The 17,983-nt window shown below is 50.2% G+C and overlaps 1 protein-coding gene across 3 annotated transcripts in view; it reads left to right on the top strand.

Annotated features, from left to right (window-relative positions):
* Nucleotides 1-3,152: 3,152 nt before the first annotated feature.
* The window catches only part of TTLL1 (TTL family tubulin polyglutamylase complex subunit L1), a 37,504-nt gene continuing 22,673 nt past the window's right edge, over nucleotides 3,153-17,983 (top strand). Inside the window, exons 1-4 of one of the 3 annotated variants that reach the window (XM_082666421.1) lie at nucleotides 3,153-3,274; nucleotides 6,866-6,897; nucleotides 11,527-11,600; nucleotides 14,925-15,041. In XM_082666421.1, coding sequence (XP_082522547.1) covers nucleotides 14,929-15,041 — 113 coding nt within the window. In that variant the 5' untranslated portion in view covers nucleotides 3,153-3,274; nucleotides 6,866-6,897; nucleotides 11,527-11,600; nucleotides 14,925-14,928. Of the gene's footprint in view, nucleotides 3,275-3,381; nucleotides 3,502-6,865; nucleotides 6,898-11,526; nucleotides 11,601-14,924; nucleotides 15,042-17,983 lie in introns of those variants that run through there. The other 2 variants (XM_082666422.1, XM_082666423.1) reach the window with 2 other exon arrangements.

Genomic DNA, 17,983 nt, shown 5'->3' with positions numbered 1-17,983 from the left:
ACTAGTTGTGGAGCACAGGCTTAGTTGCCCCTCAGCATGTAGGATCTTAGTTCCCCGACCAGGGATTGAACCTGCATCCCCTGCATTGGAAGGCAGATTCTTAACCACTGACCACCATGGAAGTCCCAAAAGTTTGTTTTTTAACTTTATTTTATTGAAGCTTTAAAAAATTTAAAAATAACACTTTTGTGCTACTAAAAAATTCAGACAATAAAAAATATAGGCTATAAGAAGAGAAAGTACTTTCTATGCCAACTTCTGAAGAGAATGACTCTTAACAGTAACTGCATATCTTTTTTCAAGCTTTTTTTATGCCTCTTATATATAATGCATATACATATTAATGATTTTTAAAATCATACTATACAAAGTTGTGTAATTTTCACTTTTCATTTAATATATTATGTATATGTTTCCAGGTCAGCACACGTAGATCCACTTTATCCCTTTAATAGGTAAATACTATTTCATTAAATTGATGAACTTTAATTTAGCCAATAAGACTTCTGCTAAAAAACATTTATATTTTTCCCAATTTTTTTTTTTTTTTTTTTTTTTTTTTTGCCGTACGCGGGCCTCTCACAGTTGAGGCCTCTCCCGTTGTGGAGCACAGGCTCCGGACGCGCAGGCTCAGCGGCCATGGCTCACGGGCCCAGCCGCTCCGCGGCATGTGGGATCTTCCCGGACCGAGGCATGAAACCTGTGTCCCCTGCATCGGCAGGCGGACTCTCAACCACTGCGCCACCAGGGAAGCCCGTGCGCCACCAGGGAAGCCCCCAGTTTTTAATTATTAGAAATAATACTGCTTTAAATGCTATGGTACACATATCTTTGTTTACCTGTGAGAGAATTTCTATAGAATAAACTCCTAAAACTGGGATTTATAGGTTAAAGATTATATAATTAAACATGTATTAAAAGTCTGATGAATATTGCCCAATTGCCAGCCTTCTAAAAGCTATGCTAATATTCACTTCTATTAGTAGTGGATGTGAGTGCTTTTTTCCCATATCCTTTCTAACATTAGTTGTAACTGTAGCTTAAATTTTTGCCAATTTTGTCAGTAAAAAATACCTCATTAAACATTTTAATATCCTTAATTTTTAGTGACTTGGGCATATTTTCATATTTTTACTTACCATCTTTCTTTACCCTTCTGCTCTGGAATTTGTGGTTCCATTTCTTCTGCCAATTTTTGTATTTTTTTCTTATTGATTTATGCAAACTCTTTGTATATTGTGGATATTAACTAATGCTTTGTCAGATGATGGACACATTTTCAGTTTATCATTTAACTTAGTTGATTGTAGTTTTGGCCTCTTATAAGTTATGTTTTTACAACTTGTGAAGACGGATCTTTCTAGGCCCAACAGGAAACTGAGATACTATACAGGAAAAAGGTTAACAGATTTTAACTACATTAAAACTAATAACATATTAAGGAGTCTGGATGTTACCTTGATGGCAATGGAAAGTCCTTAAAGACTTTTTAACTAGATTTACATGATTAGATTAGCATTGAGATTCTTAGTTTCCTGTCTTTCTCCTGGGACTACCTAGCTCCCAGTTAATTCTTCACATTGGCTAGAACTTTTCCTACTGTTTGCTCTTGTGCTGTTGGTCTCCTCCCACTGCCTGCACCTAAGCCTTCTGGTATTTTGGCTGCTGGTGACGCTGTTTGGAGTGGCATGTACTCTGCACAGGGGCAGGACATGGTAAGACATGTTAAACATCTTCCTAGGTGCTATTCACCTAGGAATTTAAACACTTTTGCACTCTTGAGAGATGGAGATCATTATTCCCATTTCTCCATGAAAAAAATGTAATTAAGAGGCTGGAGGCTTCCCTGGTGGCACAGTGGTTAGGAATCTGCCTGCCAATGCATGGGATGTGGGTTCAGGCCCTAGTCCGGAGGATCCCACATGCCGCGGAGTAGCTGGGCCTGTGCGCCACAACTACTGAAGCCACGTGCCACAACTACTGAGGCCCACGCGCCTGGAGCCTGTGCTCCGCAACAACAGGGGAAGCCACCGCAGTGATAAGCCCATGCACTGCAGTGAAGAGGGCCCCCGCTCGCTGCAACTGGAGAAGGCCCACGCACAGTAACAAAGACCAAATGCAGCCATAAATAAATAAATTTATTAAAAAAAAAAGAAAAGGCTGGGATTTTCCCGTGCCCAGACACCTAGAATGTAACAGAGCAGGGATGTAAATTCTGTGTCTCTTCTTTTATGCTGCCTTCAAGTACATTTTCATGGCTGACAGATGTCTGGGGTACATGCTCTTTTATTTTGTATTAATTCAACAAGTATTTGAGCAATTAGTATTTGTGCCTTTTTTTTTTTAAATAATCTTCCCAACAACCCTTCAATATAGGTGCTACTGTCCCATTTACAGACAAGAAACTGAGGCAAGAGAAGTGACGGTGACCTGCCAAAAGCCACAAAGCTAGTAGATTTTGAAGCAAGGATTCAATCTAGGCCTGGCTTGTTTTTCTGAGTTTTTTGGCCACGCGTGCGCGGCTTGTGGCATCTTAATTCCCCAACCAGTGACTGAACCCGCGCCCTCGGCAGTGAAACCGCGGAGTCCTAACCACTGGACCGCCAGGGAATTCCCCTGGCTTCAGTTTTAAATTTCTCACTAGGCTAGGCTGCCTCTTCCTAACAGAAGGCGTTTTAAAAATCTAGTTTGAGGACCTAAACCTGTCCCACGCTCAGGGAACACTTCACCAATGAGGTTACCTTTGAGTAGGCCATTTATTGATTACTGGCTGCTGAGCACAACTTGTTATCCTTACAACAATAGCACTAGGGAGGTGCTATGAACAGTCCTAGTTGTACAGATACTGAAGCTGAGCAGCAGAGGGGATAAAGAGCCGACTGGACCCAGGGCCCCAGGCATCATACCGCTCTACCTCCCACTATCAGGCTCGATCCCGACCCCTCGCAACCTCATTTCTGGGCCCTGAAGGTTGCAAGGCTCCCGGGGGTGGACGACTGACTCCTCGTAGGATCTCAGCGCCAGGCGTAGCAGGCCACCGGCATAGAGGTGTAGAGACCGGCAGGGAAAGTCTGACCCCGGAAGCAGTCGCGGCGCTGGCAAGGCCGCGTCTTCGGTTGCCAGGGCGCCGCCCCGGAAGTAGAGCCTGTCCGCGCTGGGTAGCGGTTCGCGTCCTCCTCTGAGCGCCGAGTGGGGTTGGAGGCGGGGCCGGGCCGCGGCGCCGGGCCGCCGTGCTCCGCGCTTCTGGGCGCTCCTCCGCGCTGTGCGCCCACAGGTGAGGCCCCGCCGCCGAGGCCGCCGCCTCCGGGGACCGAGGGTGTGGCCGTGCCCGGTGGGCGAGTGCGCATGCGCGAACGATTGTGGGCCCTGGTCTACGGGGCCGGGAAGGTGCGGTTTAGATGCTGCTCGCTGGACTCGCGTTCCCCGGGAAGCCTGCGCTGACCACTGTACCCCTCTTCCTCCTCCGAGTTCCTATGACTTAACTTGTGCCGCTCGATCCTTGTAATTGCATTCTTCTTATTATTGGTTATCCCAGAATTTCATTGTTCCTAGGCTTTTTCATTCATTTGCAATCTGTATCGTTCCTATTGGCTTCTTGCAGGGCGCGGTGTACCTGTGGCTAGAGCTCTGGACAGGAGACAGGAGATAAGTGTTCCCCGCCCTGCTCACCTCTCTCTGGGGGACTGTTTTCCCATCATTAGACGGGGTGGGGTGGTGGTAGTCATACACTCCTAGAGTAGCTGTGGCATTACAGGGGATTCATTCTAGACCTAAAAGTATCTGGTCGTTGTAAGCCGTTTGGAGGTTTGTTTGCAAAGCGGTTCTTTGTTCAGGAAATATTTAATGAGCACATTTGGGTGCTGGGTTGTGACAGTACAAAAAGATTGGCCCTGCCCTGCACTCAGGGAGTTACAGGCACTGGTAAACAGGTACGTGGAGCATGGGGGTGAGGAGGCGGGCAGGGCAACACAGCTGCGACTGAATGCTGCACGGCACTGATGTGAAGTCATTTATATTGTTACTTTATTTAAAGATGGCTCTTTTTTGCCTTTTCAAAAAAGACTTAACTAGCTGGAAAAGGATGCAAGTGTCCTAGGATCCTGGCCTAGCTGGGACTTTATTTTTTCTTTTTTTGCAGTACGCAGGCCTCTCACTGTTGTGGCCTCTCCCGTTGCGTAGCACAGGCTCCGGACGCGCAGGCTCAGCGGCCATGGCTCACGGGCCCAGCCGCTCCGCAGCATATGGGATCTTCCCAGACCGGGGCACGAACCCGTGTCCCCTGCATCGGCAGGCGCACTCTCAACCACTGCGCCACGAGGGAAGCCCAGCTGGGACTTTATTGAAACTGATAGTGATCAAAGTGTCTGGGGTAGGGGGATGAGGGCAGAGACTGCTCCCATTTTCCGATGGCTGGACCCGGAAGAGTGAAGTGACTCCCATGAGGGTGAGTCCCCCGCCCGCCGCTGTTTCTCCTCAGAGGTTGTTCTAACTTTTGTCTGGGAGTAGTCATAACTCCAGGAGGTAAAAGGCCTCTTGGCAGAGCTTTGTCCTCCTGGGGTTGTAGGCACAGAGATTTCCCAAGATGTTCCCTCGCTCGGTGGAAATCAGCTAAACTCCCGGCCTCCTATTTCTCACCAGGGTAAAGCTGTGGAAGTGTTTATGGGTGATGGTTTCCTGGGTCTCCCCCTTCGGACTTACAGCCCCTGTAGGGCTGGGCTGCGCCTACTTCACTGCTTGGCACAAACAGTGCTTGTTTGACTGTGTGTGTGTGGAGGGAATTCACGTCTTTATTTTTGTTCATTCGTCACGTATTGGTTGAGAGCCTGCTATTGCTAGACGCTGTTCTGGGTGCTGGGATTCAGCAGGAGATAACGTGGCACAGCACTGCTGCTCACAATGTGACGTATCTGTGTCAGACAGACAGTCACCAAGGAACCAAATACATGAACTAGACCAGGTCTTTTCTTTTTAAAAATAATTAATTAATTTATTTATTTTTGGCTGCGTTGGGTCTTTGTTGCTGCGCGTGGGCTTTCTCTAGTTGCGGCGAGCGGGGGCTACTCTTTGTTGAGGTGCGCGGGCTTCTCATCGCGGTGGCTTCTCTTGTTGCGGAGCACAGGCTCTAGGCATGTGGGCTTCAGTAGCTGTGGCGCATGGGCTCCATAGTTGTGGCTCGCGGGCTCTAGAGCGCAGGCTCAGTAGTTGTGGCGCACGGGCTTGGTTGCTCCGCGGCATGTGGGATCTTCCTGGACCAGGATCGAACCTGTGTCCTCTGCATTGGCAGGCGGATTCTTAACCACTGCACCACCAGGGAAGTCCCTTTTTAAAAAAATTAAATTAAATTAAATTATTTATTATTTATTTATTTTTGGCTGTGCCAGGTCTTCGTTGCATGCAGCACACGGGATCTTTGTTGCAGCATATGGACTTCTTAGTTGTGGCAGGCATGCGGGATCTAGTTCCCTGACCAGGGATCGAACCCGGGCACCCTGCATTGGGAGCATGGAGTCTTACCCACTGGACCACCAGGGGAGTCTCATAGGCCAGGTCTTTTCAAACTTGCACTTGCATAAGAATCGCCTGAGAGCTTGTTAAGACACAGATTACTGGGCCCCGCTCCCAGAGTCTGAATGTGTACACTCTTGCGTGTGCATGGGGGCAGCTGGAAGGTTTGTATTTCTAACGAGCTGCAGGTTGTGATGCGGATGCTGCTGGTCCGCGGACCATGCTTTGAGTTGGCGCCGACTAAACAACTGTGTACAACGTGAGCACCACGGAGAAGTAAAGTGACAGCTCTGTAAAGGGGGAGGATTGAGACTGGGAAGCCCAGTCTGAGGAGCTGACCTTGGAGAAAGGGCCAGATGTGGGGGAAGAGCAAAGCCTTAAGACTGGATGCCGCTTGGCGGGTGTGGCGAGCTGAAAGAGGCTGGCGCCTGGAGAGGGAAGACAGGTGGGAAGGGCGCTGGGAGACAAGGCCCGAGAGGCATGGGGGTCCCGGGTCACGCTGGGCCAGCCTTGCAGGCCATGGGTGGACTGCTAGGTTTATTCTCAGTGCAGTGGGAAGCCGCTGCAGGCTTATGAAAGGAGTGACAAGATCTGCTTTGTGTCTGAAAAGATTGGTCTGCTGCTGGGTGGGGAATGTGTTGCCATGGGGTGAGAATGGGGCCAAGGAAGCCAGTTGTGGCCTGGGTTGTGGGGATGCTGGGGAGAGACACAGACGGATCCGGAATTTTCTGGGGGTGGAGCGGGCATGATTTGCTGCTGGACTGGACTGATGGTTACTTCCTCCCCAGGACTGAGGTTGGATTTTGTTAGGTTGTTAAAGCACTTTTCCACTGGGGCTGCCGCTGGTTGAACGCGTCTCTTGCCTTCGCTGGATCAGGACTGTCCAGGAGCCCCTGGTCCCGGGTGGCTTTCCGTCTCCCGTCACCCGCCTGGCACGGAGTGGCTGTTGGTGCCCAGTGGATGGATGAGAAACTACACTATCGGTGGCCCGGACGCCCAGGGATGTCCCGGCGGAAACCTGTTCTCAGGCTTGTGAAGATCCTGCCCACTTGCCCCAGGAGTGGGACCCACGGTGTTCTGGAAATAACCAGCAACTGTCTGGTTTTAGGATGGCTTTCCGAGGCTGACATGCCTCAGGCGGTGACAGCCCACTCTGACTTCAAGCTGTGAGCAGCATGAGGACCAGCACGTCACTCTCTGCTTTTCCTGATTAGGTTTTTATGATGTTCAGTTTGAAAGTAGCTGACCCTGTGGCTTAAAATTCTGAGGTGTCAGTTCATATGAACCAGTAGAGAGGTAACGTGTCAAGTTCATCACATAATACCGCTAATTCCACTTTTTTTTTTCTTTTCTATTTTAGGAGGAAGCCACAGGAAAACAATCTGACATCAGGTATTTCTCTATTTACCTGATAAATAGATAAGGCTTAGTATTTCCTAGGGTTGGGAAGGCGTCAGCCCTGGCTTCCGTAATGTGGGGATTGGCCAGCTGGTTCCTTAGTCTTCTACAGATGATACCTGAGCCCCCTCATTGTGCCTGGCCCTGGCTGGGTGCTGGGGGACCCACCCCCTGCCCTGTGGGGTCGATGACGCCTGACAAGGGGGACGCATGTAATGACGGTTGACACCCGCGTGTGGGAGGGAGACTGTGCGGGTGACCACGGCAGCAGTCTCTGCTCTGCCTCTTGCTTTCCAAGATCCACATTCCCGTCTGTAAGTGGGGAGAGTACCTGCCTGCCGGCCTCAGGTGAGCCGTAACTATGTACCCAGTAGAGAAGGATCTACACACACACCACCCAGCCCGGGGCCTGATGCATCCTGGTGTTCGGGGAGTGGTAGCTGTTGTTTCAGCGATGATAGAAATACGTACTCAGTTACTGTGTAAGGGCGGGGCCTGGCAAGCCCTCCGGGAGGAGGAGCTGGAAAGGAGGCGCGTGCGGAGCCGAAATCGGGGGCAGCTTCAGGGTGAAGCTCTTTCTGCCTGATGCACTCGTTTCAAACCCAGTTGACGGTCTGGAGAACCTGCTGTGTGCCAGGTCCACGCCCACCTGACCTTGCAGTAATCCCAGCAGCACCGCCCAGGAGCTGTCACTTTCTTTCTTTTTTTTTTTTTTTTTTTAACATTTTTATTGGAGTATAATTGCTTTACAATGGTGTGGTATTTTCTGCTTTGTAACTGAGTGAGTCAGTTCTTTCCCATTTATTTCACTGGGTAGGCTGAGGCCCGGGGAGGACTTGCCAGGATCCGCAGCGGCGGCTCCATGGCTCAGATGCGTCTCTAACCGAGCTGGGTCTCTAAGCCTCGGGTGTGGAGGGAACTGCCCTCCCTCCTTTGGCTCTTCCCAAGGCTGCCTTTTCATCTGCTCTCAGTGGCGGTTTCCACATTGATTTGGTGCATTTCTGAAAAGAGGTTCTTTTAAAGGAGAGGGGGCCTTCCTTCATCCTTTCCTTTTTTAACCGTAAATGACTGTCTTGTCTTCTTGCTCAGCACTTTACTGTGCTCTGTTCCCCAAATATATATACGTAAACCTCCTTATGGGTGTACATTTCTTATGCTTCGTTTTTTCCCTAGTGTTTAGGATGGTTATCTCTTGTATTAGTTTCCTAGGTCTGTGGTATCAAAGTGCCCCAAACTGGGTGGCGCAGTGAGGCCAGAAGCCTGAAATCAAGGTGTTGGCAGAGCCGTGCTCTCTCTGAAGATTCTAGGGGAGGGCTCCTTGCAGCTTCCAGTTTCTGGGAGCCCCCGGCATTTCTTGACTTGTTGCAGCCTTACCTCCGATCTCTGCCTCCATCTGCACATGGCTGCCTTCCCTCTGTCTGTCTGTCCGTTCTTGTGTCTTCACAAGGCGTTCCCTGCCTGTGTGTCTGTGTCCAACTTTCCATCTCATAAGAGTACCTGTCTTTGGATTAAGGCTGACCCGAATGACCTCATCGTAACTGCAAAGACCATACTTTGACCAAATAAGGTCATGTTTACAGGCACCCGGGTTAGGACTTCAATGTATCTTTTCAGGGGCACAGTTCAACCCATAACATTTTCAGGGAAGCAATGAGTCGGGTTCCAAGCACCCAGCCTTGAGGACTTGTCCATCAGTCACTCACACAACAAGCAGTCATTTTTTGCGTCTCATGTGCTGAAGGGCTGGAGATAATGGGGTCGGGCAAATGGACTGTAGCGTCGCTTCAAATACTCCCCTTTAAATCTAGAATCAGTGGGTTGAGAGGGAAACGGGTGACTACGAGAGTCCCTCGCCTCACACGTTTATGGAAGGAACGTACAGAAAGAACTGAAACGCAAGTCGGGAAGTTCTGAGTGCCCGCAAGGATGGCAGGAAGGGTCTGCAGGGGGTCCCGAGGAGGGAAACACTAATTCCAGTGAAGGCGATGAGAACGGCCCCCTGGGGGAAGTGGCCTTCGAACTGTGCCCCGCGTGGTTGGTGGAGCTGGATAAAGAGCGGTGGAGAGAGACGTTAGGATGGAGGGACAGCGCGGGCACAGGTTCGCGGGCGAGCACATGAGCACGGAGCAGCAGAGGGGGGTGCGTTCAGCCAGAGCAAGGGCTGCGTGAAGTGAAGGGGTGGCCTGGCAGCTTGGGAAGGTCAGCGGGAGCCAATAAGTAATTAATTCAGAAGTACTTATCACGACAAGAGAGGAACCCAAGGCATCCTCCGTTGGGCACTTAAACAGAAGACGCCATCCACTGAATGTTCTGGTTAGTTACCATTTGGCTGTATTCATGAACTGTTAGAACACCTCTTGATCTTGTGCTATGTACATTTCTCTGTGTATTAATGTTTTTTCTCATTTTTAATATTTTGGCTGCATGGCATGTGGGATCTTAGTTCCCCAACCAGGGGTCAAACCTGTGCCCCCTGCATTGGAAGCATGGAGTCTTAACCACTGGACTGCCAGGGAAATTCCTAATTTTTTTTTCTTTTTAATTTATTTTTGGCTGCATTGAGTCTTAGTTGTAGCATGTGGGCTCTTCTTTGCGGCGCATGGGTTCTCTAGTTGAGGCGCGCGAGCTCAGTAGTTGCAGTGCACGGGCTTAGTTGCCCTGCGGCATGTGGATCTTAGTTCCCCGACCAGGGATCGAACTTGCATCCCCTGCCTTGGAAGGTGGATTCTTAACCACTGGACCACCAGGGAAGTTCCCCTAATTTTTTTTCCCCCTAATTTTTAAAAAATTTTATTGAAGTATAGTTGATTTACGATGTTGTGTTAAATTCTGCTGTACAGCAGTGTTTCAGTTATACATGCATATATTCTTTTTCATTTTTATTTCCAGTATGGTTTATCACAGGATATTGAATATATTTAGTTCCCTGTGCTATACAGTAGGACCTTGTTGTTTATCCATCCTATATATAGTAGTTTGCATCTGCTAATCCCAAACTCCCAATCCTTCCCTACCCTACCCTGTCTCCCTTGGCAACCACAAGTCTGTTCTCTATGTCTGTGAGTCTGTTTCTGTTTCATAGATATGTTCATTTGTGTCATATTTTAGATTCCACATATAAGTGATATCATATGATATCTGTCTTTCTCTTTCTGACTTACTTTGCTTAGTATAATAACCTCTAGGTCCATCCACGCTGCTTCAAATGGCATTATTTCATTCTTTTTTATGGCTGAGTAATATTCCGTTGTATATACATACCACATCTTCCTTATCCATTTATCTGTTGATAGATATTTAAGTTGTTTCCATGTCTTAGCTATTGTAAATAGTACTGCTATGAACATTGGGGTGCATGTGTCTTTTCAAATTATATTAGTTTTCTCCGGATACATGCCCAGGAGTGGGATTGCAGAATCATATGGCAACTCTGTTTTTAGTTTTTTGAGGAACCACCATACTGTTTTCCATAGTGGCTGCACCAATTTACATTCCCACCGACAGTGTAGGAGGGTTCCCTTTTCTCCACACCCTCTCCAGCATTTGTTATTTGTAGACTTTTTGATAATGGCCGTTCTGACTGGTGTGAGGTGTTACCTCATTGTAGTTTTGATTTGCATTTCTCTAGTAATTAGCAATGATGAGCATCTTTTCTTGTGCCTGTTGGCCATCTGCATGTCTTCTTTGGGGAAATGTCTATTTAGGTCTTCTGCCCATTTTTTGATTGGGTTTTTCTTTTGTTTTTGACTTGTATGAGCTCTTTGTATATTTTGGAAATTAAGCATTTGTCAGTTGCATCATTTGCAAACATTTTCTCCCAGTCCATAGGTTGTCTTTTCATTTTGTTTATGGTTTCCTCTGCTGTGCAAAAGCTTATGTTTGATTAGGTCCCATCTGTTTATTCTTGCTTTTATTTCTATTGCCTTAGGAGACTGACCTAAGAAAACTGGTACAATTTATGTCAGAGAACGTTTTGCCTATGTTCTCTTCTAGGAGTTTTTTGGTGTCATGTCTTATATTTAAGTCTTTAAGTCATTTTGAGTTTATTTTTGTGTGTAGTGTGAGGGTGTGTTCTAACTTCAGTGATTTTCACGAGGCTGTCCAGCTTTCTCAACACCACTTGCTGAAGAGACTGTCTTCTGCATTGTGTATCCTTGCCTCCTTTGTCAAAGATTAATTGACCATATGTATGTGGGTTTATTTCTGGGCTCTCTAATCTTTTTTTTTTAATACATTTTTTTTTTTTTTTTTGGCTGCGTTGGGTCTTCGTTGCTGCACGTGGGCTTTTCTCTAGTGGCGGTGAGCGGGGGCTACTCTTCGTTGTGGTGTGCAGGCTTCTCACTGCAGTGGCTTCTCTTGTTGCGGAGCACGGGCTCTAGGCACACGGGCTTCAGTAGTTGTGGCTCGCGGGCTCTAGAGCGCAGGCTCAGTAGTTGTGGCGCACGGGCTTAGTTGCTCCGTGGCATGTGGGCTCTTCCCAGATCAGCGCTCGAACCCGTGTCCCCTGCACTGGCAGGCACATTCTTAACCACTGCGCCACCAGGGAAGTCCCTGGGCCCTCTATTCTATTCCATTGATCCCTATGTCTGTTTTTGTGCCAATCATTTATGTATTTTATTTTAGGTAAGAATCCGAGTCAAAATTTGGTGAAACTGAAGAGAAATTGGATGTTCCCGGTGGCTCCATAAGTACCTATGGTAGGTCCGGGCTGAGATGTTTTCCTTGGTGACCACTTGTCCACACAGCAGGTGGAGGGTGCAGGAGGCCGAGAGGAAACCTACCCTTCTCGGAGGCTCCATTTCCTGCTCAGTAAAGTGAAGGTGAGAATATTTGCCCCATCGGCCTTATTGGGTTTAGGAGTGTACCCTTGGAAGTATTTTCAGACTATTTTATAACTGAAGTGCAGCACACGTATAAAGTATGGCCTTTATCATTATTCTGTGTTGTTGCTCTTACTTCTGCGTCATCTCCAGGTGGGAGCTGTGGCGGGAGTGAGGTCGCCCAGTGAGACTGGCGCTTGAAGTGCAGGGTGTGGGTTGTGGTGTAGGCGCTACCTGGCTTGGGGGTGATTCTCACCGAAATCCTGTGTCTGCAGTTGGACTCTAGGGGGCAGAGTACGAGCAGGATTGGTCAGGGATGCAGGGCTGTTCAGACTGAAATCAAATACAGGCCGACCTCAGAGATAACTTCAGATTCCAGTCCAGACCACCGCAGTGAAGCGAATTATCGCAAGAAGGCAAGTCACATGAGTTTTTTGGTTTCCCACTGGATTTAAAAGTTATCTTTACACTGTACTGCAGACTGTATTGGGCGTTAGCAACTTGTCTAAAAGAGGTACATGCCTTAACTAAATATTTTATTGCTAAAAAATGGTAGGCATCACCTGCGCCTTCAGTGAGTTATAGTAGTAACACCAAAGATCACTAGATCACAGATCACCGTAGCACATATATAATAATGAAAAAGTGTGAAATATTACAAGAATATTGTGACACAGAGACACGAAGTGAGCAAATACTGTTGGAAAAATGGTGCCGACAGACTTGCTCGATGCAAGGTTGCCACAAAACTTCAATTTGTAACACACGCAGTATGTGCAAATCACCGGTGGTGAAAAAGTAAACTCCCCTCAGCAGTCGGCCTGGACAGTGCAAGAGGGTGTGAGGCGTGCGGGGTTTGCTCCGGTACAGACATGAGTTACCGGCACACGGGGACTCGGCTTCTGTGGTGCTTCTGCCATCATTTCCGTGTGGTGGCTGCTGACCTGCACGTGGGTCATGACCGATCAGTCAGCAACCTTATGTGGCTGTCACGTGGCACTTAGAGCTTGCAGAGAGCGGTCCATTTATTCCTCACTTTGACCCTGTGGGCGTTGTCATCATCCTGATGAAGGCCAAGTTCACAGAGGGAAGGGCTGGGCTGTGTGGAAAGAGGTTTAGGGTAGGGTCACCCTAGGTTTGGCTCAAGCCACCATCAGTCCCTTTGGTCTGTTCTTACACAGGCTCTTAACCTTTGAGCCTCAGCGTCCTCATCTGAAAACCGGGGATAATGACAATCGTATGAGATGCTTCCTGAGTGCTTCTTACGTGCCAGGCACCGTTCTCGGTGCTTTACACGTGTTCACACATTTACTTCTCACTCCAGCCTATGACATGGATAGATACTGTTGTTATCCCCATTTTACAGAGGGGGAAACAAGTTCGGAGAGGTTAAGTAACTTGCCCAAAGTCACACAGCTCGTGAGCGGTGGAGCTGGGCCTCAAACCCAAGCTCCGGGACCTATGCTTGACCACAGTCCCGCCTCGATGATACTACCCGCCTTGCTGGGCAACACGAGGAGGGAGTGGGCTGATGCTGGGTGGAAGCACCCCAAGCTCCGCCTGGTGGATTCTATCATGAGAGTGTCTTCTCTTTTCCTCTCCCAAGCAACACATACCTGGGTCCCCATCTCTACGTCCCATGCCTTTTCTGCCCGGTTAAGTTGCCCCAAACGTGAAGCTATTATAAGTCCATGGGGGAGGTGCCTCCTTTCATAAAAGGCCCTCGAGGCTCCTCAGGTCCCCCGGCTTTCAAGCCCAGTTTTTCACAGAAGCCCTTCCTGAAAGCCCTTCACCTTCTGTGAAGAGGTACACAGAAGCGTAACAAATGCAGCCGTCTCTGGTCGGCGCTGGGGTGGGAGCCTGGAATCCTGGGCTGCCCCAGCAGTTTGAAAATGAGAATTCAAAGGAGGAAACAAGTCCAGAAACTTTCTCAAAGTCACATGGTGGTACTGACAGGCCTGTGACCACAGTCACTCATTCTCTCTGAAGTGATCATTTGCTGCATGCCAGGCACGGTGCCAGGCCCTGGGTGCAAAGCAGTGACAAAGAAAGCCAGCTCCTGCCCTCTAGCAAGGACAGAACTGCAGGGTGCCAAGGGGCTGCGTAGCTGGTCTGGAGAGTCAGAGAGGCTTTGTGGAGGAAGTGACATTCACTTATGCTGGCAGACTGGTGGGCGGTCGCTTGGCCAGGCAGAGCAGGGCGGAGTGCTGCAGGCAGAGCATGTGCCAAGGCCCTGAGGTAGAAGAGGAGGTGGGCAGAGAAGTCCAATGTGGCAGGAACAGCGGGTGAGGGAGAAGGTGGCACAAGATGTACCTGGAAAAGCAGGTGAGGGCCAGGGGGCTGCGTATTTTAAGTACAGTGAGAGCCACGTTGCTTGTTCACCAGGATTGATGTGGTGAGACAAACACTTAATATCACCCACAGTTAGGGACTTCCCTGGTGGTCCAGTGGCTAAGACTCCATGCTCCCAAAGCAGGGGACCCGGGTTTGATCCCTGGTCGGGGAAACTAGATCCCACATACATGCCGCAACTAAAAAGATCCCGCGTGTTGCAACTGAGACCTGATGCAGCCAAAATAAATAAACAAATAGATAGATATTAAAAAAGATCACCCACAGTTAAAGAGAGTGAATTGGTGAAGCGAATCCGGAAGCAGCAGGGAGATAGGCAGAACTTGAGGGGACGGGGGGTGCCCAGACTGGGGTGAGTACTCGCACCCACCCGTCAGAAGCCAGCTCCAGGATCCCTGCTCAGGGCAGCCTCCCCGCTGCCTCCGCTCTCACAGTGGTGCCTGTCCTCGTGCCTGTCCTCGTGGTTCCAGTCACAGCTGCCATTCGGCGTGTGTTGCCGTTATTTCCTGCTTAACGAGGATTCTCAGTCTCAGCACACCTGGCCTTTGGGGCTGGATGCTTTGTTGGCGGGGGCCGGCGGGGGGCATACTGTACGTCGGAGGGCGTTGAGCAGGATCCCTACCTCTGCTCCCAGATGCCAGAAGCATCCCTCACCCCCAGTGCTGGCAAGCGAAGTGCTGCAGGCATTGCCGGATGTCCCCCGGGGGTGAGCTGCCCTGGCTGAGAGCCACTGTGGGGAGGACTGAGCTGGGGGTGGGGGACGTCTGCTCGCCTCGTGTAGAGGACTCCTTTGGGCGAAGGGACGTGAGCTGTTAAGTTTCATGGCTCCGATAAGGTGATCTCTTCCAGGATTATGGCAGGAAAAGTGAAATGGGTCACTGATATCGAGAAGTCGGTGCTGATAAATAACTTTGAAAAGAGAGGATGGGTCCAAGTGACAGAAAACGAGGACTGGAATTTTTACTGGTAAGTATAAACCAGGGTTTGGTTGTCTTCCAGAGCCCGTTTATCAGCGCGGTTAATCCCATACCGGCGCACGGACTGTCCTGTGCAGGCGACCCCACGCCATCGTGCCGCCTCCCCTTACACTTCGCTCATCCGGGCCCTTCGTGCGCGCGGGGAGAAGGCCCTGGGTTAGTATACGTGGTGGAGCGTCCCCTGCTCCTGGTTATCAGGAGGTCCCGGGATGTCTCAGCACGGCTGAGTGTGGTTACACGGCAGTGGGAATTTGGGTGAGAAACCAGAGCCCCACCCGCCTCCAGTTCGTGCTGGTCACAGTGGTGCCCTGTTGCCTGGCACCTCGGGGTGCGCTGGGGAGGTCAGCATCCTGTGGGGTGGTGTGGGGAGGAGATTGGGGAAAGGGCTGTGGGGAGGGCTCGGGACTTCCTTTCACCTCCCTCCCGTTAGGCCAAGAGGGTGCCGGCTGGACTGACTGAGAAACCGCAGAAATGCGTGAGGCTGGAAAAGCAGTGTGTGGGCCCTGAGTCCCGGGTGGTACCACCCAGCTAGGAGCCTGGAGGCTTCCTAGACTCCTCTCCTCGCCTCTCACTTCCTCAGGGTGAGGTCCTGTGTCCTCCTTGGTCCAGGCCTGGTCTGCTCCCTCCCTCGGGGCGGCCTCCACATCCCTGCTGGGTTCCTCAGCTAAACATTTGGCTGACCCTGTGCAGCTCCTGGGTCCAGAGCACTGCAGTGAACCTTTGAGGGGGCAGGGGGCCAGTGGGGGCACACGTCGGGGTCGGCAGGGGCTTTGTCACCCTGTACATCCCCTGCCCCGGACTCACTCTCCCTGCCGCCACCTTGAGAGACGTTACTCGGCTTCTCTCAGCCACTTCCCTTCCCCGCTCCTCCCCTGGTCCCCGCCGGTGCAGCGGGCTGCGCGTTTTCCCCTGTTGACCCGCTGCTGAAACGGTCTTTCTTTTCCGTCTGTGTACGTGCTACGCTTTCTATGCCTCCTCAGCCCCCCATTTGGAGACGCAGTGCATCCAGGGGTTACATGTCCAGACCCTGGAGCCAGAGCCACGCGTGGCTTCAGCCCTGGCTCTTCCGCTGCCGTCTGTGTGGCTGTTAGCAGAGGACTTGGCCTCTCTCTGCAAATACCGTTGTTTGAGGTTTCAAGGAAGCAGTGAAGCACAGAACTCGGGGCAGCGCCTGGCACATGGCGGGCGCCCCATCAGCATGTGCTGCCACTGTCCTTTGTGCACCAGCACACCTGCCCTGGAAGCCACCTCTGCCTCTCGCGCCCTCCCAGGCTGCTCTATTCAGGTGCCGTGGCAGCAAATGCTGAGTGCCGTGATTTGTGATTTCCCGGCCTGTCCCCTCTTCCAGTGTCACTGTGAACCCCTGGAGAATGAGGACCTGGCCTGGCTTATGTCAGCATCCCCGGAGCCTGGCCGGGCCTGGGCACAGAGTAGGCAGCACCCAGCCTCCAGCTGCAGCGGTGGATGGAGAGGTGACCCTAGCTTTGCTCCTGGCAGCAGTGAAGTCACCTGCCCTTTAAACTGCAACCTGGGAACTCCCTGGCGGTCCAGTGGTTAGGACTCTGCGCGTTCACTGCCGAGGGCCTGGGCTCGATCCCTGGTTGGGAAACTAAGATCCCACAAGCCAGGCAGCATGGCCAATAAACAAACAAACAAACAAACTGCAACCTAATTTCCCTTCAGGAGTGTGGACTGCAGAGAGGAAGGGTGTTTATGGAGTAGTTCAGTGCCTGTGTATGGTTTAGTGTCAAGTTTACGTTCTTTCTTCTCAAAGGTAAAGTGAAATCCTTTATCCAGAGCCCTGTTTCATGGGAGCTCTGAAAAGAAGGCTGAACAGGACAGTATTTTGTACTTGCTGTTTGGTGTCCCACTGCCCAGTGCTGTGGGGCCCAGCAGAACTCAGCGCGTTCTTTCGGCTTCTCTGGGCAGGGGGTCACATGCCAGGGATGGGGGTGGGGGGGTGGGGATTTGAATGCTTGCTTCTTCATGCCGAGAAGCGTTTTGGAGCTTTTCTTAACCAACAAGAGAATGACGGAGAAGAAAAGAGCTAAACAGTATGATAAGTTTGGATATTTGAGATATCTTGAGAGCTCATGCTTTAAGCACTAAGTGTCCTGTCGGGTCTTAAAAATTGGTTAGGGAAGAATATTGGAAACAACTAAACATTAACTGGTTGGGGAAAGGTGAATAGATTAACCAAGTGGATTACGGTACAGCCATTGAAATAATTGCGATGATTATAAAGCAGTTTGGGAAACTGAATAACAGTAAGTGTGAAGAAAAACATATTACAAAATTGTATTTGTATTCTGATAACAACTATGCGAAAACAGCTTGCATGTGGGCAGGAAGTAGAAGGAGTGAGAAACAGGTAAACACTGGCTCTCCTGGAGGGGGTGTATGGGTTATCCATTGCCGAACTGATGGTGAGTAACAAACACCACAAACTTAGGGGCCTGAAACAACAACCACTTCTTGCTGCACAGGAGTTTGTGGGTTTGGCTGAGCGGTTCTTTTGGTCTGGCAGAACTTCACTCAAACATCTGCTGTCACCTGGTGGGTCATCTGAGGCTTGGCTGGTCTAGGATGCCCTTGGCTAGGACGACAGGGGCTTCTCTCCACAAATCTCTCACATCCCTCCAACCGGCTAGCCTGGGCTCGTGGTGGTGTCGGGGGCCCAAGAGGGAGGTGGCAGCTCTCAAGGCCTTTCGGGGCTAGTCTCAGAAATGGCACACCATCACTCTGCCCTTCTTTTTGGCCAAAGAAAGGCATTAGGTCAGCCCCAGTTCAAGGGGAAATATATTTCACCTCCCGATGGGAGTTGAGGGGTGGACAGTTGGGACCCTTTTTACAATCAGGCTACACAGTAGGTGAACATTTATTTATAACAAAGGGTCCTTTGTTCCTTGGAGAGATGCCTGATGCTGGGCC

Source organism: Grampus griseus (genome assembly GCF_964374135.1).
Source record: "Grampus griseus genome assembly, chromosome: 11".
NCBI lineage: Eukaryota > Metazoa > Chordata > Mammalia > Artiodactyla > Delphinidae > Grampus > Grampus griseus.
This window is presented reverse-complemented; position numbering and strand designations above follow the sequence as displayed.